General features: G+C 36.7%; 1 protein-coding gene across 4 annotated transcripts in view; it reads left to right on the top strand.

Moving 5' to 3' along the window:
* The window catches only part of TMEM135 (transmembrane protein 135), a 261388-nt gene that overhangs the window by 8451 nt on the left and 225603 nt on the right, over positions 1 to 27334 (top strand). For 3 of the 4 annotated variants that reach the window (XM_067038309.1, XM_059068511.2, XM_067038311.1), the window contains exon 2: positions 26991 to 27118. In XM_067038309.1, coding sequence (XP_066894410.1) covers positions 26991 to 27118 — 128 coding nt within the window. Of the gene's footprint in view, positions 1 to 1014; positions 1497 to 26990; positions 27119 to 27334 lie in introns of those variants that run through there. The other variant, XM_067038310.1, reaches the window with a different exon arrangement.

The following is a 27334-nucleotide window of genomic DNA, read 5'->3' as shown; positions in this document are numbered from 1 at the left end:
GTGAACCACAGTGTTCTCATCTGTAAAATGGGGGTCAAATATCTATCTCATGTCTTTTAAAAATATGAATCAGAACACTCCAGTGGCTTTCCATCTCAGAAAATGTGAAATCTTTGCCATGGCTGTTGCTTGATTGCATTTCATACCATTTTTCCCTTTGCTTATTCACCTCCATCTAGATATAATTACATGATTTATTTTATAATTTTGAATCTAAGTTTTTTTGTTTTTTTTTTTTGCGGTATGCAGGCCTCTCACTGTTATGGCCTCTCCTGTTGCGGAGCACAGGCTCTGGACGTGCAGGTTCAGTGGCCATGGCTCACGGGCCTAGCCACTCTGCGGCATATGGGATCTTCCCAGACTGGGGCACGAACCCGTGTCTCCTGAATCGGCAGGCGGACTCTCAACCGCTGCGCCACCAGGGAAGCCCTGAATCTAAGTTTTGTTATTTAGGATGGAGAGCTCTTGATTTCTGAGGAATAAATTGGACAACATATTGTCAAAAAATGAACATGTCTGTGGAGTAAATGAATGTAATATGGCTTCCTCTTTTTATGAGTTATGACTTCGAGAAAAAAAACCTTGCCTCAAATTTGTGCATAAGCAATATACATGTAAGTAGTTACTTTTATTGATTATGACAGGACAACCTGGATTGAAGGCTGGAACACAAACTTATGTTCCATCGATCTACCTGTATAAGGTTTGCTAGTGATAAAAAATGTGTAAGACTTTAATAATAGATTTATAATTTATTCATTAAGTATTTATTGAATATGTACCAGGCCTGTGCTAGGTGATAATTTGAGAAGGGGAGTTAATTGAAGTGACTGCTTAATAAAGAGATAAATAAGGTTTTGGAAAGTCTTTTCAAAATGTATTGGTAGGGACTTCCCCGGTGGCACAGTGGTTAAGAATCCACCTGCCAATGCAGGGGACATGGGTTTGAGCCCTGCTGCAGGAAGATCCCACATGCCATGGAGCAACTAAGCCCATGTGCTACAACTACTGAGCCTGTGCTCTAGAGCCCACGAGCCACAACTGCTGAGCCTGTGTGTCACAACTACTGAAGCCCACGTGTCCAGAGCCCATGCTCCACAACAAGAGAAGCTACCGCGATGAGAAGCCTGTGCACTGCAATGAAGAGTAGCCCCTGCTTGCCACAACTAGAGAAGCCTGTGCGCAGCAGTGAACACCCAATGCAGCCAAAAATAAAGAAATAAATTTATACAAAATGTATTAGTACAAGCAGTCCCACTCCTGGGCATATATCTGGAGAAAACCATAATTCAAAAGGATACATGCACCCCAGTGTTCATTGTAGCACTATTTACAATAGCCAGAACGTGGAAGCAACCTAAATGTCCACTGACAGAGGGATGGATAAAGAAGATGTGATACATATATACCATGGAATATTACTCAGCCATAAAAAAGAATGAATAATGCCATTTGCAGCAACATGGATGGACCTAGAGATTGTCATACTGAGTGAAGTAAGTCAGACAAAGACAAGTATATGATATCGCTTGTATGTAGAATCTAAAAAAAATGGTACAAATGAACCTATTTACAAAACAGAAACTGAGTCACAGATGTAGACTTATGGTTACCAAAGGGGAAAGGGGGGGGGATAAATTGGGAGGTTGGGATTGACATATACACACTACTGTATATAAAAGATAACTAATAACATACTGTATAGCACAGGGAACTATATTCATTGCTCTGTTATGACCTTTATAGGAATGGAGTCTAGAAGAGAGTGGATATATGTTTATGTGTGGCTGATTCACTTTGCTGTACAGCAGAAACTAACACAACATTGTAAATCAACTATACTCCAATAAAAAAATTTAATTAAAAATGTATTGGTACAGTTTTTCATTACTTATATAATATAGTGAGTGTGAAATATATTTACATCCCCAAGGACTATACTGGGCACATAGTAATGCATATTAGTTGATGCTTTGATGATTAAGGGTGTTAAACTATTTTATCATAACAGTGCTATTTTATTAAAGATTTGTTTTAATATCTGTTGATCTGAGGTCAAACTTTTAAATTGTCTTTTGATTTATCACTATCTTAGCTTTCTTTCTACTAATTCATCTCCTCTAAGAGTGTTGTGATTTTGGGGTGTATTTTTTCCTTCATGTTTAGTGTGAGATTGTTTCATCTGAGGAAACTAGGAGTGTAGTTAATAAGTATTTGTTAATGAGCCTGATTTATTAGTGAATCAAAATGGTACTGTAAATTGATGTTACAAATTGTATATGAGGCTCTCTTCTTCAGATATGCTTGAGGAGAATCAATTGAAGTGAATGAATGCAGATTTTAAGCAATTTTGCTTTCAGCAGCATTGCAAAATATTATTTGAAATGAATGTATGTGTGAAAAAAGAGTATGAAAAGAGGGAAGAATGCTGGCTCAAGTATCATCAGGTTTGAGCAGGTTCCTTTTATAAGAATGCTGAATTTACAGTGTTTTCAACTTATTATCATTTATTTTGTGTAGTCTTTTGACTCATTACATGTGTCAGGTTGCTTTGATTTCTTGATTCTAACTAGATCCCTGGAGTTTGGATTGTCACTAGTCCAGTTTGGGAGTTGCCCTGAAGGATTCAGTATCTACTGGCAATGATGGAAGGAGACTTATTCTGATCATTTTTGATTTCTAAACCCTGAAAAAAGTAGACATGGGGCCATTTTTTTCAGACCTATTTCTTAGAAACTCTCAAGCCCAGGAGGCACTGAATTAATCAGGATCAGACTGAATTTCAGAGTGTGCTCATAGTTCCATTTGGAGCCCAGGGAGTGTTACTGTAACTGTATTTACTATGAATCTTCATTTTCTCTCTTTCCTATCCTCATTTTACTCTTCAAATATTACAGATTACCTACAATGTGTCAGAAATACAGGGGTAGGGGGAACAAGATGCATGTGGACATTACAGTTAAGGGGGAAGATAAGAAGATAAGAGAAATATACAAAAAATTATTTCAACTGTGGTAAGTGCTAATAAGTACAGGACATTACTAGAGAGTGTTACATGAGGTGGGTTTGGGAAGGCTTTCCCAACGAAGTAACATAGTGAGTATATGAATATATACATGTATTAAGTGAATATGTATTAGGCTTAACATTTATGGCACATAACCCAAATTTTAGTGTGAGATAATTCAGAGAAATAAGAAGCAGTTACTTTACAGAGAGATTATTTAACAATTTCTTAAAACCAGTATCCTGGGCAAGAATTTGATTTCTTTCCTTTTGACTTTGGTCTTTACTTAAACTTGAAGCCAAAGGCAGTAATGAAACAGCTTAGATCATACAAATACCTTGATTAACAGATTCTCTGAAATTGAACCTCCTTCTAATAAAAATCTGTACTTTAAGTTAAGGTAGTCAAAAATTTTCAGTTACAAATATTAGAAAAACTATTTTAATCTCTATTTGTCTTCACTGATTTAAAGGTAAATCAAGGTTGTTTTAGACAAAATTGTCTAAAGGTCTGGGAAGTTAAGCATCTTTGTAAAGCATTCCTTTTCTGTGCTCTTTTCTCTTTTTCACGTGGTTAAATTTCTTTTCTGGTTTAAATAGGTGGTCAGGGTTATCCCCATCAGAAAATAGTAAGGGATTTTATATTTGTTAAATAGTGGATGGGCTAATTGTTAGACTTCAGTGTGGATGAGTTTTAGCAAATGTGTGAGTACAAGTACAGTTTAAACCTTTTGAGAATCGCTTTGTCTTCTGTTAAAAAAATTTCATATAACAACAGATGGTGAGGCAGTTTGGTATTTTTTAACAACATAGTCCCCTGATATCTGTGCTTTCTTCTCTTGCTCAAATTGTCCCTACTTCTTTGACTTGAACTCTTAGTTTGCTAGAGTTCTATTTTAAGGATGCAATTCAATACACACAGTATTCTCATTGGAGAGGCTGGAATGTATGTACATATCTTCTGTTTTTCATCTGAATATAGTTCTTCAGTAGGAAGTATATTATTTGAATTTTTCTTCATTAATTAAGGTATTTCACATTAGAGCCCATGATATTTGTACTTAAATATGCAGAAGATGGCAGGTTATGAAAAATGTTTTGTTTTAAGATTATAGTATTGCATGGAGAGTTATAGCAATAAGTTGAAGTAACAGGTATGTGTTTGCAAGACTATCCCTACATTACCAAAAATATTAATATTACTTACTCAGTTTAGAACATGGCTGTAATATACACAGGACTCAATCTGAGTTTTGTTCTTGATCTTATTTTGTCTCAATATTATATCTAAAGTATATTTTCAGGTTTATCTTTAGAGCCTATGTCAACTTCCTTATAAATTTGAAAGTGGCCCTTTTATTGAGAGTAGATGATTATAATCTTAATGGTCATCACTGAAACCTGATGGTATGATTTTCATTACAGGGAGGTTAAGAGTAAGTAGATAAGGAAACTTTTGAAGATTTGCTTGTATTCTCTGGCATATATTAGTAACAGAGTTGCCCTAGTTTTTAAAAAAATTTATTATTATTTAAAAAATTAAAAATTTTATATTTTATTGAAGTATAGTTGATTTACAATATTTGTTTCAGGTGTACAACACAGTGATTCAAACTTTTTATAGGTTATACTCCATTTAAAGTTATTTTAAAATATTGGTTATATTCCCTGTGATGTATAATATATCCTTGTAACTTATTTATTTTATTTTATTTAAAAATTATTTATTTATTTGGCTGAGCCGAGTCTTAGTTGTGGCACGTGGGATCTTCATTGCAGCATGTGGGATCTTTAGTTGCAGCATATGGGATCCAGTTCCCTGACCAGGGATCGAACTCGGGCCCCCTGCATTGGGAGCGCGGCGTCTTAACTGCTGGACGACCAGGGAAGTCCCAGCTTATTTACATTATTTGTAGTAGTTTGTACCTCTTAATCCCTTACTCATGTGTTGCCTCTACCCCTTTCCTTCTTCTCAGTGGTAACCACTATTTTGTTCTCTATATTTGTGAGTCTATTTCTGCTATATTCATTCCTTTTTTTTTCCGATTCCATATATAAGTGATAACATACAGTATTTGTCTTTCTCTGTCTGACTTATTTCACTAAGCATAATACCCTCCAGATCCACCCATGTTGTTGCAAATGGCATAATTTCATTCTTTTTTATGACTGAGTTCTTTATTCATTCATCTGTTGATGGACACTTAGATTGCTTCCATATCTTGGCTGTTGTAAATAATGTTGCAGTGAACATTGGGGTGCATTTATCATTTTGAATTAGTGTTTTTGTTTTCTTCAGATGTATACCCAGGAGTGGAATCCCTGGGTCGTATGGTAGTTCTAATTTTAGTTTTTTGAGGGACCTTCATACTGTTTTCCATAGTGGCTACACCAATTTACATCCCCACCAACAGCATACTAGGGTTACCTTTTCTCTACAGCCTCACCCACATTTGTTATTTTTGTCTTTTTGATGATAGCCATTCTGACAGATGTGAGGTGATACCATTGTGGTTTTGATTTGCATTTCTCTGATGGATTAGCGATGTTGAGCATCTTTTTATGTGCCTGTTGGCCATCTATATGTCTTCTCTGGAAAAATTTATATATAAGTCTTCTGCCCATTTTTTAAAACATTTAAAAAATATATTTTTATTTTTTGGCTGCTCTGCATGGCATTTGGGATCTTAGTTCCCCGACCATGGATTGAACCTGTGCCTCCTGCAGTGAAAGTGTGGAGTCTTAACCACTGGATCAATGGGGAAGTCCCTTCTGCCCATTTTTTAAATTGGATTGTTTTGTTTTTTGATATTGAGTTGTATGTGCCGTTTATGTATTTGGATATTAACCCCTTTGTGGTCATATTATTTGCAAGTATTTTCTCCCATTCAGTAGATTGTCTTCGTTTTGTCAATGGTTTCCTTTGCTGTGCAAAAACTTTTAAGTTTATTAGGTCCTATTTTATTTTTGCCTTTGTTTCCTTTGCCTTAGGAGACAGATAAAAAAATTGCTATGATTTATGTCAAAGAGTGTTCTGCCTATGTTTTCTCCTAGGAGTTTTAATGTTTCTGGTCTTACATTTAAGTCTTTAATCCACTTTGAGGTTATTTTTGTATGTGGTATGAGAAAACATCTTAATTTCATTCATTTACATGCAGCTATCCAGTTTTCCCAGAACCACTAATTGAAGAGACTGTCATTTCCCCATTGTATAATCTTGCCTCCTTTATCATAGATTAACTGACCATAAATGTGTGGACTTATTTCCGGGCTATTTATTCTGTTCCATTGATATATTTGTCTGTTTTTTGCCAGTACCATACTGTTTTGATTACTGTAGCTCTGTAGTGTAGTTTGAAGATAGGGAGGTGATCCCTTCAGCTTTGTTCTTTCTCAAGATTGCTTGGCTATTCTGGGTCTTATGTGGTTCCATATACATTTTAGGATTATTCTAGTTCTGTGAAAAATGTCATGGATATTTTGATAAATTTGTAGATAGCTTTGGGTAGTATGGTCATTTTAATAATATTAATTCTTCCAATCCTTGAACATGGGATTGCTTTCCATTTCTGTATCATCTTCAGTTTCCTTTGTCAGTGTTTTATAGTTTTCAGAGTATAGGTCTTTCACCACCATGGTTAAGTTTATTCCTAGATATTTTGTTCTTTTTGATGCAATTTTTTTTTTTTTTTCTGGTGGTACGTGGGCCTCTCACTGTTGTGGCCTCTCCTGTTGCGGAGCACAGGCTCCGGACACGCAGGCTCAGTGGCCATGGTTCATGGGCCCAGCCACTCTGTGGCATGTGGGATCTTCCCAGACTGGGGCACGAACCTGCGTCCCCTGCATCAGCAGGCGGACTCTCAACCACTGCGCCCCCAGGGAAGCCCTTGATGCAATTTTTAAATTTAATATTTTTATTTTATATTGGAGTATAGTTGATTTACAATATTGTTTTAGTTTCAGGTATGTGGCAAAGTGATTCAGTTATACATATACATATATTCATTCTTTTTCAGGTTCTTTTCCCATATAGGTTATTACATAATACTGAGTAGAGGACTCCCCTGGTGGCACAGTGGTTAAGAATCCTCCTGCCAATGCAGGGGACACGGGTTTGAGCCCTGGTGTGGGAAGAACCCACATGCTGCAGAGCAACTAAGTCTGTGCACCACAAATACTGAGCCTGTGTTCTAGAACCTGCGAGCCATGACTACTAAAGCCCATGCACCTAGAGCCTGTGCTCTGCAACAAGAGAAGCCACCACAATGAGAAGCCTGTGCACTGCAATGAAGAGTAGCCCCTGCTTGCCACAACTAGAGAAAGCCTGTGCGCAGCAACAAATACCCAACGCAGCCAAAAAAAATAAATAAGTAAATTTATTTAAAAAAAAAAAAAATATATATATATATATTGAGTAGAGTTCCCTGTGCTATACAGTAGGTACTTGTTGATTATTTGTTTTATATATAGTAGTGTTTATATATTAATCCCAAATTCCTAATTTATCCCTTCCCCCAACCTTTCACTTTGGTAACTATAAGTTTGTTTTCAGTCTGAGGCTGTTTCTGTTTTGTAAAGAAGTTCATTTGCATCATTTTTTTTTAGATTCCACATATAAGTGACATCATATGATATTTGTCTTTCTCTGTCTGACTTACTTCACTTAGTATGATAATCTCTAGGTCCATCCATGTCACTGCAAATGGCATTATTTCATCCTTTTTTATTGCTGAGTAATATTCCATTGTATATATGTACCACATCTTCTTTATCCGTTCGTCTGTCAGTGGGCATTTAGGTTGCTTCCATGACCTGGCTATTGTAAATAGTGCTGCAGTGAACATTGGGGTGCATGTGTCTTTTTGAATTATGGTTTTCTCTGGGTATATGCCTAGTAGTGGGATTGCTGAGTCATATGGTAGTTCTATTTCTAGTTTTTTAAGGAACCTCCATACTGATCTCCATAGTGGTTGTACCAATTTACATTCCCACAAACAGTGTAGGAGGATTCCCTTTTCTCCACACCCTCTCCAGCATTTACTGTTTGTAGACTTTTTGATGATGGCCATTCTGACCAGGGTGAGGATACCTCACTGTAGTTTTGATTTGCATTTCTCTAATAATTAGTGACGTTGAGCAGCTTTTCATGTACTTCTTGGCCATCTGTATGTCTTCTTTGGAGAAATGTCTATTTAGATCTTCTGCCCACTTTTTGACTGGGTTGTTTGTTTTTATGATATTGAGCTGTATGAGCTGTCTGTATATTTTGGAAATTAATCCCTTGTTGGTAGCATTGTTTGCAAATATTTTCTTCCAGTTCATAGGTTGTCTTTTTGTTTATGATTTCCTTTCCTTTTAAGTTTAATTAGGTCCTATTTGTTTATTTTTGTTTTTGTTTCCATTACTCTAGGAGAAGGATCCAAAAAAAATATTGCTGCAGTTTACGTCAAAATGTTCTGCCTATGTTTTCCTCTAGGAGTTTTATAGTATCTCGTCTTACATTTAGGTCTTTAATCCATTTTGAGCTTATTTTTGTGTATGGTGTTAGAGAATGTTCTAATTTCATTCTTTTACATGTAGCTGTCCAGTTTTCCTAGTGCCACTTATTGAAGAGTGTCTTTTCTCCATTGTGTACTCTTGCCTCCTTTGTTGTAGAGCAGTTGACCATCAGGTACGTGGGTTTATTTCTCGATTTTCTGTCCTGTTCTATTGATCTATATTTCTGTTTTTGTGCCAGTACCATACTGTTTTGATGACTGTAACTTTGTAGTAAAGTCTGAAGTCAAGGAGACTGATTCCTTCAGTACCTTTTTTCTTTCTCAGGATTGCTTTGGCTATTTGGGATCTTTTGTGTTTCCATACAAATTAAAAATTTTTTTTGTTCTAGTTCTGTGAAAATTGCCAATGGTAATTTAATAGGGATTACATTGAATCTGTAGATTGCGTTGGGTAGTATAGTCATTTTGACAATATTGATTCTTTTAATCCAAGAACATGGTATATCTTTCCATTTAAAATGGGATTGTTTTCTTGATTTCTCTTTCTGATAGTTCATTATTAGTGTATAGGAAAGCAACAGATTTCTGTATATTAATCTTTTATCCTGCAGGTTTACTGAATTCATTTATTAGTTCTAATAGTTTTTTTTTGGAGACTTTAGGGTGTTCTATATACAGTCTCATATCATCTGCAAATAGTGACCATTTACATTTTCCTTTCCAGTTTGGATGCCTTTTATTTCTTTTTCTTGTCTTATGGCTGTGGCTAGAACTTCCAATACTGTGTTAAATAGAAGTGGTAAGAGTGAGCATCCATGTCCCTGTTTTTAGGGGAAAAACTTTCAGCTTTTCATCACAGAGTATGATGTTAGCTGTGCATTTGTCGTAGATGGCCTTTATTATGTTGAGATATGTTCTCTCTATACCAACTTTGATGAGAGTTGTTTTATCATGAATGGATATTCAGTTTTGCCAGATACTTTTTCTATATCTATTGAGATGATCATGTGATTTTTATGCTTTTTTAAATGTGGTGTATCACATGGCATAATTTGTGGATATTGAACTATCCTCGCATCCCTGGAATAAGTCCTAGTGATCATGGAGTAAGATCCTTTTTATATATTGTTGAATTAAGTTTGCTCATATTTTGTTGAGGAGTTTTGCATCTGTGTTCATCAGTGATATTCGCCTGTAATTTTTTTTTATAGTGGTTTTGGTATCAGGGTAGTGATGGCCTCATAGAATAAATTTTGGCAGTGTTCCCTTTTCTTTAATTTTTTGGAATAGTTTGAGAAGGATAGATATTAGCTCCTCTGTATATGTTTGGTGGGAGTCCTCTGAAGCCATCTAGTCCTGGACTTTTGTTTGCTAGGAAGCTTGTTTTGTTTTGTTTTTTTATTACTATTTCAATTTCATTACTAGTGATCGATCTGTTCAGATTGTCTATTTATTCCTGATTCAGTCTTGGAAGATTGTATGTTTCTAGAAATACATTCATTTCTTCTAGGTTGTCCAATTTGTTGCCATATAACTGTTAGTAGTAGTTTCTCATGATTGTTTTTGTATCTGTGATATTGGTTGTTATTTCTCCTCTTTTGCTTCTTATTTTGTTTATTTGATCCTCTCTTTTTTTCTTTTGAGTCTGGCTAAAAACTTATGAATTTTGTTTATCTTTAAAAAAAACTTCTTATTTTCATTGATCCTTTCTATTGGTTTTAAAATTTTTTTCTCTCCACTTTATTTATTTCCTCTCTGATCTTTAACATTTCCTTCCTTCTGCTGACTTTGGGCTTTGTTCTTCTTTTTCTAATGCCTTTAGGTGGTGGATTAGGTTGTTTATTTGAAATTTTTCTTATTTCTTGAGGTAGGCCTGTATTGCTATAAATTTCCCACTTAGGAGTGCTTTTGCTGTGTCCCATAAATTTTGGAAAGTTCTGTCTCGAGGTATTTTCTGATTTCCTTTTTGATTTCTTCATTGACCCTTTGTATTTTTAATAGCCTGTTTATTTTCCACGTGTTTGTGTTTTTCCATTTCATAGTCATTTAAGTTTAAACATATTCTTTTTTAAAAAATTAATTTATTTTTGGCTGCGCTGTGCCTTCGTCACTATGCATGGGCTTTCTCGAGTTGTGGTGAGCGGGGGCTACCCTTTGTTGCAGTGTGTGGGCTTCTCATTGCAATGGCTTCTCTTGTTGTTGAGTATGGGCTCTAGGCATGTGGGCTTCAGTAGTTGCAGCATGCGGGCTCAGTAATTGCAGCACGTGGGCACCAGAGTGTGCGGGCTTCAGTAGTTGCGGCTCGCAGGCTCAGTAGTTGTGGCTCACAGGCTTAGTTGCCCCACTGCATGTGGGATCTTCCGGACCAGGGATTGAACCTGTGTCCCCTGTGTTGGCAGGCGGATTCTTAACCACTGGACCACCAGGAAAGTCCAGTGTCCCCTTTTTTATTTTATTTATTTATTTATTTATTTTCTGTGGTATGTGGGCCTCTCACTGTTGTGGCCTCTCCCGTTGCAGAGCACAGGCTCCAGACGTGCAGGCTCAGTGGCCATGGCTCACGGGCCTAGCCGCTGCGCAGCATGTGGGATCTTCCTGGACCGGGGCACGAACCTGTGTCTCCTGCATCAGCAGGCGGACTCTCAACCACTGCGCCACCAGGGAAGCCCCACAGTGTCCCCTTTTTTTAACATTTGTTTTTCTTTTTGCTCTTCTGATTGGATGTTATTCATTATTCTATCTTCCAGATCACTTTTGTGTTTTTCTGTATCACCTAGTCTGCTGTTAATTCTGTCCAGTGTGTTTTTCATTTCACATATTGTATTCTTCAGCTCCAATTTGTTCTTTTGCTTGTTTTCTAGTTCCTTGTTAAAATTCTCACTGTGTTCATCTATTCTTTTGCCATGTTCTGTAAAAATTCTTATTACTATTGCTTTGAACTCTTTATCCTGGTAAATTATTTGTTTCTGTTTCATCAGTTTTTTGTTTTTTTTTTTTCTTGTTCTTTCATTTGAAACAAATTCCTCTTTCTGCTCATTTTAACTTTCTCTTTCTCTATGAAATCAGGTGAAATAGTTACACATCCCAATCTTGAAGGCATGTCCTTATGTGGGAACATCTGTATGCAGTCTGCATGTGCCCAGGCTTCGGTGGGAGAGGTTGATCTGAAGTGAGCGGAGGTCATGTCTTCACCCAGGGTATGCTGGCAGCTATCACCTTGATGGGAGGTGGGGCTGGAGATTGATGGACTAGATCCAGGGCCAAGTGTGAGCCAGATCTTTTCCTCTGGTGGTCATTACTGCCCTCTTTGGGATGTGGTTGGGTGCCAAGGTGCTGGAGTAGAAGCCCTAAGGGCTGGGTCTGAGCTGGTTCCGTTCCCTCTAAGTGTGCATTCTCCCCCTTCTGGCAAAGGCAGCTTCATCCCAGAGGGGAGCAGCGCTAGAGGAAGAGAGGTTGGAGCAGGCACTAGGTGTGGCCCCAGGCATGCTGGGGCCCTTGTGAGAAACTGGCCAGAGCTCCAGGCAGTCTCAGTTTGCTTCCTCTGCCTTGTTCCCAGGAGTCAATTAGTATGTGCACGTGTTCTTCATGAGTGGAATCTCAATTTCTTAGAGCTCTCCTGTAAATACTACTGGTTTTCAAACCAGCTAAGGGAACTTGGCTTCCTGATGTTGGACCTCAGGGCTAGGGTGTCAAATATGTGGTTTGAATCCCTCATGCCTCACGGAGGATCTCCCAGCCCATGATATCTCTCTCCTCTTCTGTGTCCCATCCTAAGTGTGCGGGTAACGATCTGATCACCTTGCCTCTCTGTTTACCTGACTCTGTGTGACTCTTTATAGCCTTGCTTGTAGGAGAGTTTTTCTGCCAGTCTTGTTTGTTTCCAGTGGGATTTACTGTACATGTAGCTATATTTTTGATGTGTTCTTGGCGGGGAGGTGAGCTCAAGTGTCCTCCTACTTTGCCATCTTGATCTCCTCCCCTTTGGGTGGGATGGTCACTGGAGGGGGGACAGTGCTTCTTGGGTGCTGGTGATATTGTGCTTTTTCATAAGCATCCTTATTCACTGTTGGACTGCACCCTGCAGGCATGCAAGCCCTGTACCTGCCCAGCCTGAAGACCAAAGGAAGAGCCCAGAGTCAGCAACAGAGACATCAATGGTTTAATGGATGGGAGGGTCTTACATGTCTGAAGCAAGGTCCTGGAACAACAGCCCACCGTATGCTGCAGACGGTGGGCAGGACATGGCAGCAGCCTTCACTCCCAGTGGGAGGGGGAGGTTACCAGTTATAGGGGGAAGTGGCATCTGGTTGGCTCATTGGTTAACAAGGAAACTAGCAGAGGGGCATTCCCCTTACTGTCCCTTTGGTAAGCTACCATTGTGGAGGTGTTATAATCTAAGTATTAGAACACTCACTAGCTGGGGTGGGAGCAAGTATGTAGGCATGTGAGTAGGGTGTAGGTGAAATAGGCACTGGTCCAGCAGGGGATGTACCAAGAGCAAGAGAAAAACCATCTTGGGTGGCCTTATCATACATCTGCTGACCATGAGAGACGAGTGAAAACTTATAGTTTTTAGTAAGCTTGTTGTCTGTATGTGATGAGTCAGCATGGTGTAGAGCACTGGATCTGAGTTTTTGTTTTGTTCTGCAACTTATAGTTTGACTCAGTTTCCTCGTGTGTAAGTAGATGATAGTCCTGTCTTAACTACTTCATGATAGGCTGTGGTAGTCATATGAGATAGTACATACGTGAAAGCTTTGAAAACTGCAGAAAGGTACATAAATATTGGTCTGTGATACTTGGTTCCTTGTCTTTTTGTTTTAGAATTTAAATTTGGCTTTTGTAGCTTAAAAATAATTTTAACCTTAAAAATAAAGGTGTTGGCAGCAATTTAAATGCAGTGTATTTGTTAGGGTTCTCCAGAGACACAGAACCTCAAGGGTGTGTGCGTGTGTGTGTGTTGTATGTGAGAGAGTGTGTGGTGTGTGTCACACACACACATACAATGTATATTGAATGAGAGAGACAGACAGACTGACTTCTTATAAGGAATTGGCTCACACAGTTATAGAGGCTGAGAGATTCCAAGATCTACAGTTGTCAAGCTGTAGTTCCTTATAGTCCATATCCTAAGGCCTGAGAACAAGGAAAGCCAGTAGCCTAAGCTCCAGTCCAAAAGCCAGTAGGCTTTCACACAAGCCTAATGGATCTTTTATTCTGGGTCTGAGGTGGGAAAAGACTACAGTGTCCCAGCTTGAGGGCATGCAGGCAGGAGGAGTTCCCTCTTACTCAGCTGTTTTGTTCTATTTAGATCTTCAGTTCATTGGATGAGGCCCACCCACATTAGGGAGGGTAATCTGCTTTACCCAGTATACTGAAAATGTTAATTTATTCCAGAAATACCTTCACAGTCACACCCAGAATGTTTGGCGACCCAGTCAAGTTGACACAAAATTAACCAGAACATGCAGTATAAATTTGTATGTGACAACAAAGTAATTCAACCTCCCTTATTATGCTAAATATTTTTAAAAAATGAGGTCTTATTCTTTTAAAAGGGTTTTGAAATTTGTTAGAGAGAAAAAATAGAGGAAGTCTTCTGACCAGAGATGAATATTCTACTTTAGTTCTGTTCATTGAAGTTCTGTTTTTATTTTGAGTCAGTCTGTGCTATAAAAACGTGGTTTAGTTTTGAGTCTCACGAGGACCGCTTAACTTCTTCTATAGTTATTTTAATTTCCATTAAGTTTTTCAAACATCTTGATTTACTAGAGACAGAAATGTCTTCAAAACACTCTTAATAGAACAAACCTGCACAGCATAAAAAAGAACTGGGATTAGAGCAGGGAGCCATTGTGCAGAGAGAAGGAAACATATTTTAAGTGCTTTCTATGTGCTAATTCTGCTGAGTACTTATATCTATTATCTCATTTATTTAAAAAGTACTGAGATCTTGGAAGGAGAAGGAAATCAGAGTAAAGTTAGATGCACAGCTGGCTGGTTCCACTTTCTTCTGTTGAGATTAGTTCTTTTTATTTTGCTGACTTAGTATTGTGAACATTGTGTTTCCATCTTCTTTCATTTTTAGCTCTTGTAGACTGGGAATGTAATTTCTAGCCCTGGAGTCATCATGGTGCCTTAGTTAGTCTTCCCCTAGGTTACTGGTATATGTATATACCAAATAACTGGTATATGTATATACCAAATTTATGAATATTTTATTAAGTTTTAAAATATATATATATATACCTCAGTTCTGTTTTCCCTATATTTTAGTATTTTTTCTTTCAGGATGGGCAGCCTGAATTCCTATAGGGGCTAGTAAGTCACAAGTTTTTTTTCTGTAACACGCATAATGGATAACTGATACGTCCCCTCATTTAGAATGTCAGACTTTAGCGTCAGGTATCATGGTTAAGAGCATAGACTCTGGATCCACTTACCTGTGTTCGGTCCCTGCTTTCCTACTTATTCATTGTGTAACTTTGGGCAACATATCTCTTTGTGCCCATGTTTTCTTATCTCTAAAGTGGGAATATTGATCATGTCCATCTCATAGATTGTTAATGAGGATTGAGTTAACTTTTGTATAGTGTTTAGAACAGTGCCTGGCACATAATAAGTGTTACAAGTGTTTGTGAAATAAATATTCTGTTAATAATTAAAAAATGTAAATTCATTATGCTGTTTCTTTAAAGCAGTTGTTCTCAATAAGGTAATTTTGCCTTCTAGGAGACACTTGGTACTCCCTGGAGACATTTTTGGTTGTCACAGCTCAGGGTATGGTACTGGCATTATGGAATAGAAGCCACGGATGCTGCTAAACATCCTGTAATGCATAGGATAGCCCTCCACAGCAGCAAATTATTTGGCTCAGAATGTAGGTAGTGTCGAGGTTGGGAGACCTGCTTTAAAGAAATCATTATTTGTTGGTGATTAAATAAATAAAACATAAAATCAACTCTTTCTTATTGGAAACTTTTATTTTCCAAAAATCTAGATTTGTTAGACCCTCTAGAAATAGTCTTCTAGAAGAGTTAATGATCAAGCTCTGGGGCTAACAAAGACTGCTAAGTTAAAGTTTGGTACTAAGGCTAAGATCATGGGGTCAGCCCCTTTGAGGGCCAATTAGCTGTGTTCTGTTCCATAGCCATGCGGTCCCCATACCAGTCAACCATTTGTGTGGCAAATGTGCAGCATTAATCACATGGGGAAAGAGATAAGGGAGAGTAAAGGAATTAGATGAAATGTACATAGGCCTGATAGATGTTTAATAGTGATATTTTTGTAAAGGGAAACTCCTAAATTGGGTGCCTGTCATTATAATTTTGCATCAGTCTTCAGTCTGTAGCCTTTGTGTTAGTCAGGTCAGTCTCCATACTTGCCCTCATGAACTATGCTTAATGCTGTCTCTGACTTTTGACTTATGCCTGGAATGTTCATAAAGATATTTTTCTATGTTTTCTTCTAGATACTTTATTGTTTATATTTTGCAAATTTAAGTCTATAATCTATCTCAAATTAACTTTTGTCTATAGTGTGAGGAAGGGGTCAAAGTTAATTTTTTTGTTCTACACAGGTATCCGGTTCCTTTAGTACCATTTATTTTTTTTAAAAAAAGATACAATTTTAGAAGTAGGAAAAAAAGAACTCTGTGTCATATTTTTAGTGTTGACCTTTTATTTTTATTTTTCAACATGATGATTTGATATACATGCATATCTCAGAGATACTGCAGTTTTAGTTTCACACTGCCACAATAAAATGAATGTGGCAACAAAGTGAATGTTTCAGTTGCACCTGAAATCTACCTTCTTAGCATATTTTCAGTATTCAGTACAGTGTTACTAACTATAGTCATTGTGCTGTATATTAGATCTGTTAGATTTATTCATCCTATATAACTACATAACTACACCTTTGTATCCTTTGTATCCTTTGACCAACATTTCTTTATTTTCCCCCACCCCCTCAGCCACTGGCAACCATCATTCTGCTCTGCTTCTGTGGGTTTTTAGATTCCACATATAAGTGAGTTCATGAAGTATTTGTCTTTCTGTGCCTGGTTTATTTTACTTGGCGTTATTTCCTCCAGTTTTGTCCAAGTTGTCCCAAATGATAGTATTTCCTTCTTTTTTAAGGCTGAGTAATCCATTGTGTGTGTGTGTGTGTGTGTGTGTGTGTGTATCACAAGGATTTCCTTTTCTCCATACCCTCACCAACACTGACCACCTTTTGTATTTTGATCATAGCCATTATAACAGGTGTGTGGTGATAGCTCGTTGTTTTGATTTGCATTTCTCTGATGATTAGTGACATTGAACATCTTTTTGTGTACTTGTTGGCCATTTGTATGTCTTCTTTTGACAAATGTGTGTTCAGGTCCTTTACTCATTTTTAAAAAATGGTTATTGCTTTTTTGTTATTGAGTTGAGTTTCTTCTGTATTTTGGATATTAATCTCATCAAATTTTGCAAATGGTTTGCAAATATTTTCTTGCATTTTGTAGGTTGTTTCTTCACTCTGTTGATAGCTTTTTTTTTTTTTTGCTTTGCAGGAGCTTTTAGTTTGATGTAGTCTCATCTGTCTGTTTTTGCATTTGTTGCTGTGCTTGTGGAATTATATCCAAAAAAGTATTGTTCAAACCAATGTCAAGAAGCCTTTTCTCTATGTTTTCTTCTAGTAGTTTTATAGTTTCAGGTCTTACATTGAAGTCTTTAATGATTCTGAATTGTTCTGTGTATATGGAGTAAGATAAGGGTCCAGTTTCATTCTTCAGCATGTGGATAACCAATTTTCCCAGCACCATTTATCGAAGAGACCGTTCTTTCCCTGTTGTGTGTTCTTGGCACCTTTGTTGAAGATCTTTTGACCATAAAATGCATGAATGTATTTCTAGGCTCTCTATTCTGTTCCTTTGGTCTACATGTCTGTTTTTATGCCAGTACTCTGCTGTTTTTATTACAATAGCTTTGTAGTATATTTTGAAGTCAGGTATAGTGTGTTGCCTCCAGCATTATTCTTCTTTCTCAAGATTGCTTTGGCTAGTCACATTTTTTTGTGATTCCATATGAGTTTTAGGATTGTTTTTTTCCATTTCTGTGAAAAATGCGTTTGGAATTTTGATAGGGATTGCATTGAATCTATAGATGGCTTTGAGTAGTATGGACATTTTAACAATATAATTCTTCCACTCCATGAACATGGACTGTCTTTCCACTTACTTGCATCTTATTCAGTTTCTTTCATTAATGTTTTAAAGTTTTCAGTGTACAGATCTTTCACTTCCTTGGTTTAATTTATTCCTAAGTATTTTATTGATAATATAATTGTAAATAGGATTGTTTTCTTAGTATCTTTTTCAGATTGTTTGGTTTGACTGTATAGAAATGCAGCTGATTTTTGTTTATTGATTTTGCATCCCACAACTTTACTGAATTCATTTATTAGTTTTAATTTTTTTTGGTAGAGGTTTCAGAGTTTTCTGCAAATAGAGACAATTTTATTTCTGCCTTTTTGATATGGATACCTTTTATTTCTTTTTCTTGACTAGTTACTCTGGTTAAGACTTCCTGTACTAAGTCGAGTAAAAGTGGTGAGAGTGGGCACCTTTGTCTTGTTTCTGGTGTTAAAGGAAGAGCTTTCATTTTTTTTACTGTTGAGTTTGATGTTAGCTGTGGGCTTATCATATATGACCTTTTACTATGATGAGGTTTATTGATGTTTTTATCTTGAAAGGGTATTGAATTTTGTCAAATGCTTTATCTCTATCTACTCAGATGATCATGATTGTTATCCTTCATTTGGTAACGTATTGTATCACCTTTGTTTCTTTAAAAATAAATTTGTTTACTTATTTATATTTATTTTTGGCTGCATTGGGTCTTTGTTGCTGCTCATGGGCTATCTCTAGTTGCAGTGAGTGGGGGCTACTCTTCATTGCAGTGTGCGGGCTTCTCATTGTGGTGGCGTTTCTTGTTGTGGACCATGAGCTCTAGGCACGCGGGCTTCAGTAGTTGTGGCATATGGGCTCAGTAGTTGTGGCTCGCAGGATCTAGAGTGCAGGCTCAGTAGTTGTGACGCATGGGCTTAGTTGCTCTGTGGCATGTGGAATCTTCCCCTACCAGGGCTCGAACCCGTGTCCCCTGCATTGGCAGGTGGATTCTTAACCACTGCGCTACCTGGGAAGCCCCAATTATTATTATTTTTTTTACTGTTGAATTTCAAGAGTTCTTTATAGATTCTAGTTCCTAGTCTTTTTGTGCATATGTGGTTTGAAAATATTTTCTCCAGTCTGTAGCTTGTTTTTTCATCCTCTTTATATGCTTTATACTGCCTCTTTATACTGCTTCTTTTCTTCCTTTGTAAAGGAAGTTTTAAATTTAGATAAGTTCTGATTTTTCAGTTTTTCCTATTATGGGTCTTAATTACTGTAGCTATATAATAAATCTTGAAATTGGGCAGACTGATTCTGCCTACATTATTTTCCTATTGTAAATTGTTGTAGATCTTTTAGTTCCTCTGCCTTTTCATTTAAACTTTAGAATAATCTTCTCTATATCTACAAAGAACCTTGCTGATATTTTGATAAGAGTTAGGAAGAGAGCATTCAGTCTTTTCATCATTAAGTAGAAATTAGTGGTAGTTATCAACTTGACTAATTTGCCTTCTGTTCCTATTTTTGTGAAAGTTTTTGTCATAAATGGTTGTTGAATTTGGTCAGATGCTTTTATATTGATTTATATAACCATGTGATTTTTCTTTTTAGTCTGTTAATAAAGTGAATTACATTGATTGATTTTTATAAATTGAAACAGCCTTGCATCCCTGGGATAAAGCCACTTGGCCATGGTATATAATTCTCCTTATATGTTGTTAAATTCTATTTACTAATATTTTCTTTTTTTAAAAAATTTTTTATTGGCGTATAATTGCTTTACAATGTTGTGTTCGTTTCTACTGTACAGCAAAGTGAATCACTATATGTATACATATATCCCCTCTTTTTTGGATTTCATTCCCATTTAGGTCACTACAGAGCACTGAGTAGAGTTCCCTGTGCTATAAAGTAGGTTCTCATTAGTTATCTATTTTATACATAGTATCAATAGTGTATATATGTCAATCCCAATCTCCCAATTTATTGCCCCCACCACGAGGGTTGTTTTGTATGTGACAAGTTTTCTTTCCTCTTACTGCTTTCAAAATTCTCTTTTTGTCTTTGATTTTTGAGAATTTGATTATAATGTGTCTAGGTGAAGATCTCTCTTTTTTCTTTCTGTTTTATTGAGATAATAATTGACATCCAGCACTGTGTAAATTTAATATGTATAGCATAATGGATTGACATACATACATCATGAAATGATTATCACAGTGGGATTAGTGAACATTCATCCTCTCAAAATTAATGAAATAGAAAAAGAAGAAATAGAAAAAGAAGAAATAGATCTCTTTATAATTAATTTGTTTGGGATTCTTTGGGCTTCATGAATCTGGATGTCCCGTTTCCTCTCCAGATTCAGGAAGTTTTCAGTCATTATTTCTTTAAATAAGCTTTCTGCTCCTTTTTCTTTACTTGTTCTGGGACTCCCTCAATGCGTATGTTATTTCTTTTGATGGTATCCCATAATTTCCATAGGCTTTCTTCATTTTCTTTCAATATTTTTTCTTTTTGTTGTTTTGCCTGGGTAATTTCAAATGACCTGTCTTGAACTCACTGATTTTTTTTCTTTGGCTTGATCAAGTCTAGTCATTGTGCTCTTTAGCTCCAGAATTCATGCATCCCTCCCTCCCTTCTTTCCTTTCTCCCTTCCTTACTCCCTTCCGTCTATCTCTTTGTTTAAGTTTTCATTTTGGTCATGTATTGTTTTCCTGATTTTGTTTTAGTTGTTTATCTGTGTTCTCTTACAGCTCACTGCAGTTCTTTAAGACAACTATTTTGAATTCTTTGTCTGACAGTTCATTGATCTCCATTTCTTTAGGGTTGGTTACTCGTGCTTTATTTTGTTCCTTTGTTGGTGTCATGTTTTCCTGAACGTTCGTATTTCTGTGGCCTTGTTTTGGTGTTTGTTCATTTGAAGGAGTAGGCACCTCTTCCAGTCTTTACACTTGGGCTTGGGTTTCTGCAGTGAAAGCCAAAGAAAGCCATTTGGTAGAGTCTGTGGATGGGTTTGCTGCTGGAGTTTTCAGGCAGGCTACTCTGGTGCCTGGGGGTGGACTTGAAGCCTTAGTTCACTGGTGTGCACCTTATACTTGGGTCTACCTGGCCAGGCCTGGTGTTTGGGGCTTCAGTTTGGGACTTGAAACAGATCCATGGGGTAAGCCTGGAGCCTGGTTTCTTGGGGTTTGGTATGGCACTGGGATGGGCCTGGAGTCTGAGTCCATGGCGGCTCTTCTGAATCCTGGATCTGTGTGGCCTGGCCTGATGCCTGATTTTACTTGGCAGGCCTGGAGCTGGGGTTTGTGGTGAAGTTCGGCGCTCACTTTACTCTTCTTCCTCCTTTGGGTGGGTGTCTCTCTGCATGCTGAGTTACCTGGGGTTGGAGGTTGGGTGATGTGGCTAATATGAGATTATTTTTCATACCCTCTTCAATGCATCTTTTCTTATTTCTCCATTCCACCTGGATGCTTTAATCTCTAACCTGGAATCCTTAGCTCTTGTGAAGGTATTTTTGCACATGAGTATTTGTTCAAATTGATGTTTCTGCAAAGGGATGAGTGCTGGAAACTGCTATTCTGCCATCTTACTGATATCACCTGTGTCATTTAAGTCAGCCTCTTTATCTAATAAGTGAGGAAGATGAAATCTAAACAGCATTGAAATAAGTAGCATTCATATAAATTGTTGTAGAACTAAGAGTAAAAATCATATCTCCTGATTATTTTATACTTTATCATGCTGATTATTTCTATTCTCTATTCAGATCTTTTTCTATAATAATTAATCCACACTTTCTCATACTTATTCCCCTTCTACCAGTTTTATAAATGTAACATGTTTGTTGCAGAATGTCTAGAAAATACCCCAAAACAAAAAGAAGATTAAAATAATCTATTACCAAGATAGCCAGTTCATAATGTTCTAGTGTTTGTTCCATATGTTCATTAGAAAATATTGTTTTGTAGTCTGCCTTATCACTTTAAGTATTTTGATTCATTTTTTTCCTGGTCATTATATTGTCTTCAAAATCTATATGAGTATAAATAAATAAATACAAATATATATTTTAATCATAGTATTATTATATACTTTGTTGTTGAGCTAAATGTTTACATATTTGGAAAATTCATAAGGAATTTATTGACATGGAATTACTTGGTCAAAAGCATATGAACACTGCAACATTTTTTGCTATACAATATGATGTTTGTGAAGTTGTTGGATGATGTCTGATAATGATTTTATACATGTGTGCATGTGCCCTTACAATTCCTACATGGCTAGTACAGTTACTTTTATGTTATTTGGTTAGATCAGTACTTCTAATCTTTTTTCACACTATAGCATGCTGTGATGTACATAGAAAATGATAATAATTGTATGGCACACTAGGGAAAACAGAGATTATTATCACCTTGCTTTGTTACCCTAGTCCTGGCCTGGCTACCCAGACTGTTGAGAGGATCAGTTTTTTGGCCACTTGTAAACCCTGGTTGGAAGCTCTGGGTTACAGCACAGTGTTAAGGTCTTAGGTTACTTCCCATGTGTTGTGTCAGATTTTCCCTGTTTCTTACAGTAGACTACACAGTATGATTTACCAATATTGCAAATATATACAATTTACCTACCTTACTGTTAATGGACATTTACGTGTTTTGCAGTATTTGTAATTACAGATAGTGTTATGAATATGACTTTTGATGGAAATAAGCAGTTATTTCTCTTGGCTGTATACCTAGGAGTGAAACTGCTAGGATAAGCACTTATAGGATAAGTGTACATTTAGTTTCATTAGATAATAACAGTTTTCTGAAGTAAGTATGCAGCTTTACATTCCTACCAGCAATGTGTGAAGTTCCAGTTACTTCATTCCCGACAGTGCTTTGCATTGTCATTTCTCCTTGTTTTAGACATTCTGGTGTGTGTGTGTGTAGTAGTATTTTATTGTGCAGTTTTCTAAATACTAGTGATGCTAAGCATATTTCATATGCCCATTGGCTATGTGGATGACTGGTTTTTTTTTTTAATTGAACTTTTAATTTTGAGGTAATTGTAGATTCTTATGCAGTTGTAAAAAATAAGAGATTCCCTGTGCTCTTTATCTAGTTTCTCCCAGTGGTATCGTCCTGCTAAATGATAGTAAAATATCACAACCAAAATAATTGCTGTTGATATAGTCAATATACAGGACATTTCCATCAACACAGGGATCCCTTGTGGTGCCCTTTTATAACAATACCCACCACTCCCACCTACCCACTTCCTCTTAACCCCTGGTCACCATTAATTTATTCTTTATTTCTATAAATTTGTCATTTTATGTGTTATGTAAATGGAATAGTATAGTATGTAGTCCCCTGGAATTGGCGTTTTTCATTCAGCATAATTCTCTGGAAATTCATCAGTATTGTATCATGTATCACTATCTTGTTCCTGTTTATTGCTAAATGGTATTCCATGGTATGGATACACCTCAGTTTTTTAAACCATTCATCTCTTAAAAGACATAGGAGTTGTTTCCATTTATTGACTGTTACAAACAAAGCTGCTATAAACATTTGTGCACAAATTTTGGGTGAACATACGTTTTCATTTTTCTAGGATAAACATTCGGGACTGCAGTTGCTGGGTCATATGATAGTTGCTTGTTTAGTTTTTATAGAAACTGTCAAACTTTTTCAGAATGCTTTTGCCATTTCACATTCCCCCCAACAAATGCATGAGAGATCCAGTTTCTCCACATCCTTGTCAGCATTTGGTGTTTCCAGTATTTTTAAATTTAATCATTCTGACAGTTCTATGGTGATAGCTCATTGTGGTTTTAATTTGCTTTTCCTTAATGGCTAATATGCTTATCGTCCATTTGCATATTCTCTTCGGTGAAATATCTGTTCATATCATTTGTATTTTCTCATTGGATTGTTCATTTTTTTACTGTTGAGTTTTGAGATTTCCTTCTATATTCTAGATACTAGTCGTTTGCTGGCTGTGTAGTTTACAAGTATTTTCTCCCATTCTGTAGCTAGTGTTTTTAATTCTTAACAGGTCTTTCACAGAGAAGAAGTTTTAATTCTGAAGTGTAATCTATAATTTTTCCTTTTATGAATTATGCTTTTGCCTAGCCTTAGATCCCTAAGATTTTCTGTGATTTTTCCCCTAAAAGTTTTGTAGTTTTATGTTTTAGATTTTATGTCTCTGATACATTTTGAATTAATTTTTGTATAAAGTGTGTATAAAGTGTGAGACTTTGACTGAGGTTAATTTTTTTTTTTTTTTGCCTGTGGATGTCTATTTGCTCCAGCACCATTCGTTGAAATAGCTATTTTTCCTCTATGGAATTGCCATTGTACCTTGTCAAAAATCAGTTGGATATATTTGTGTGGATCTATATCTAGGTTCTGTATTCTATTTCATTAATCTATTTGTCTATCCTTTTGTCAATATCACAGAACCTGATTCATGTAGCTATATAATAAGTCTTGAAATTGGGTAGACTCATTCCTCCCATTTTATTCACTTTTTCAATGTTGTTTTAGCTCTTATAGTTCCTTTGCTTTTCTATATAAATTTCAGTATAATCTTGTCCACATCTACAAAACCTTTTCTGGAATCGTAATAGAAATTGTGTTAAACCTGTATATTGCTTTTGGGGAAAATTGACATCTTTACCATGTTTAGTCTTCCTATCTATGAACATTTATTAATCTGTTCTTTGATTTCTTCCATCAGCATTGTGTATCTTTCAGTATACAAGTCATATACAAGTGTTGTAGATTTTTCCCTAAGTATTTTGTTTTTTGAGGAGTTATAAATGCTCTTGTATTTTTAATTTTGGTGTCCATGTATTCATTTTTAAAATATAGAAATACAAATAACTTTTGTATGTTTATCTTATATCCTTTGCCTTTGCTAAACTGCATTATGAATTCTAGGAGGTGTGTGTGTGTCTGTATGTAACTTGCTTGGGAATTTCTGTGTAGGCAATCAGGTTATCTGCAAATAGGAACAGTTTTGTTTTTTCCTTTCCAGGAACAGAGGGGATTTTTTTTCTGTAACTACTTGAATATATAACAGAGTACCATATTCTGCCCATTGTTGAGTCTAAAATGAAAGAGACATTACATTGTAAAACCTGAAGATACTAGGAGACCATTAGAACTGAGGAGATGGTTGAGGATCCAGGGAGTAATTGAAAATGACACCAACATTTTGTTTCTAAGTAATTGGGTGGATGTGGTACTATTACTTGATGTTAGAAACTCAGAAATAAAAGCATTTTTGGGAAGTATAATAAGTTCTACTTTGGACATGCTCTTTTTTTGATGTCTGTGGTATGTCTTTATTGCCATGTCCAATAGACATTTGAAGTATGCATTAAGAATTTAGGGGAGGGACTTCCCTGGTGGTGCAGTGGTTAAGAATCTGCCTGCCAATCCAGGGGACGTGGGTTTGATCCCTGGCCTGGGAAGATGCCACTGCCCAGAGCAGCTAAGGCTGTGCACCACAACTACTGAGCCTGTGTTCTAGAGCCCGTGAGCAACAACTACTGAGCCCACAACTACTGAAGCCTATGTACTCTAGGGCCCACGTGCTGCAACTGCTGAGCCCATGTGCTGCAACTGCTGAAGCCTGTGCATGTAGAGCCTGTGCTCCGCAATGAGAAGCCTGCGCACCACAACGAAGAGTAGCCCCTGCTCGCTGCAACTAGAGAAAGCCTGTGTGCAGCAACGAAGACCCAATGCAGCCAAATATTAAAAAAAAAAAAAAATTAGAAGGGGTTATATTGGAATTCCTACTTTGACATGATAGATGATGCTGTGGGAGAGATTGTATATAGAATGAGTAGATATCTGAGGAAGAAATGCGAACAAAGGAATAGCACGTAGAGATATAATGGGAGAATGAAAACAATGAAGTCACAGAAACCATAGAAACTTCTCTTTTGTCAAAGTTTTACCTATTTGTCAAGATCCATCTTCCAGGCATTATTACCTGTCCAGTCCCATCTCCTTTTTGGTTATTCCCTAATATGTATTTCTATAGCAGTTTCTCCTTCTTCTAGTATAGCATTTACCACACTGCCTTATTGTAGTTTATTGTTTATGTCTATTTCCCTATCAAGTTTTTATGTTCCTTGAAGGCAAGGATTAGATCTTATTCATTGTTGTTTTTCCTGTGTATGGCATAATTCTTAATAACAGTTTGTTTAATTGAATGAAGTAGGAAATTATCAGAGACTTCTAAGGGGTAGAGTAAGAAAAGAACTGAGAAGAGGCCATTAGATTTGTTGATCCCTGATCATAGGGAAGCTGTTATGTCTAGAATGGTGAAAAGTGAATGCAGAGTTCTCTGGTCTTCCTTTTCTCAAGTCAGTCTTGCCCTTTCTTACATTCCCTCCCTCATTCCCTAATTCTGTCCCCTTAACTTTTGTTCCTTTGATATATTGTTTCATAATGATAGAAAAGCATTTCTTCCTGGTGACCTGTGAGAATTATACTGTTCTTCCTAATCTAGCTCATATCCCCTTCTCAGTGAAACTGAATGAATGAATTTCTCTGGTTTTTATCATTGAAGTTTTCTAATATCCAGGCTGATAGTATCTGTAACGTAGTTTTGTTTTAGCATTCAATTTCTATTTGATTGGACTTTATTTTTTCAATTTAAACATATATTTTATTTTTCAATTTAAAACTTTTAAAAAAAAATTTATATATTTTTGGCTGCATTGTGTCTTTGTTGCTGTGTGTAGGCTTTCTCTAGTTGCTGTGAGTGGGGGCTACTCTTCCTTGCCGTGCATGGGCTTCTCACTGCAGTGGCTTCTCTTGTTGCGGAGCACGGGCTCCAGGCACGTGGGCCTCAGTAGTTGTGGTACATGGGCTTCAGTAGTTGTGGGACATGGGCTTAGTAGTTTTGGCTCACGGGCTTAGTTGCTCCATGTCACATGGGATCTTCCCGGACCAGGGCTCGAACCCGTGTACCATGCATCGACAGGCAGCTTCTTAACCACTGTGCAACCAGGGAAGCCCCAGTTTAAAACTTTTTAAGGCATTATAAATATTTATCTCAATGTTTGGAGGTTATTTATCATATGATCCATGTTGAAATTTCTAGATGTTTATTTTACCTATTACACTTTCAATAAATTAAAGTGTCTTCTGTCCCAGAAATTGAATTTTCATAGAGGAGCCAGTAAAATACCAGAGTTTTTACTTTAATTTAAAAATACATGCTATTATTTCAATATCTTCCACATAAGAACTAACTTAAGTGGGAAAAGTTGGTTATATTAAACAAAAGAGCCTTTTATTTTTCTTCTTTTCCAGATTGCAGCAATTCTCCGGAAACGAAAATTAGATTATTATTTACACAAACTGCTCCCTGAGATCCTACAATCTGCTTCATTTCTGACTGCTAATGGGGCCTTGTTTATGGCTTTCTTTTGCATTTTAAGGTTGGTACACATAATCACAGCTGGTGCTTAATACAAATTCCTTTGTTGAAACTGAAACAAACAGATGTTTATATAAATGTTGTTCAGGTCACTGCTTGTGTATTTTTTTTCTCTCTGTGAAATGACATTTATTTATCTCAAGGAACGCTTGTAAAACCAGGAGTTGTGGGCCTCTTGGCCTAAAAATGTAATATAAACTTAAAATTATTGCTGTGA

The sequence above is a fragment of the Kogia breviceps genome, chromosome 7, assembly GCF_026419965.1.
Source record: "Kogia breviceps isolate mKogBre1 chromosome 7, mKogBre1 haplotype 1, whole genome shotgun sequence".
NCBI classification, from domain to species: domain Eukaryota; kingdom Metazoa; phylum Chordata; class Mammalia; order Artiodactyla; family Physeteridae; genus Kogia; species Kogia breviceps.
Note: the sequence above shows the minus strand (reverse complement) of the source record. Positions and strands in the feature narration are given on the sequence as shown.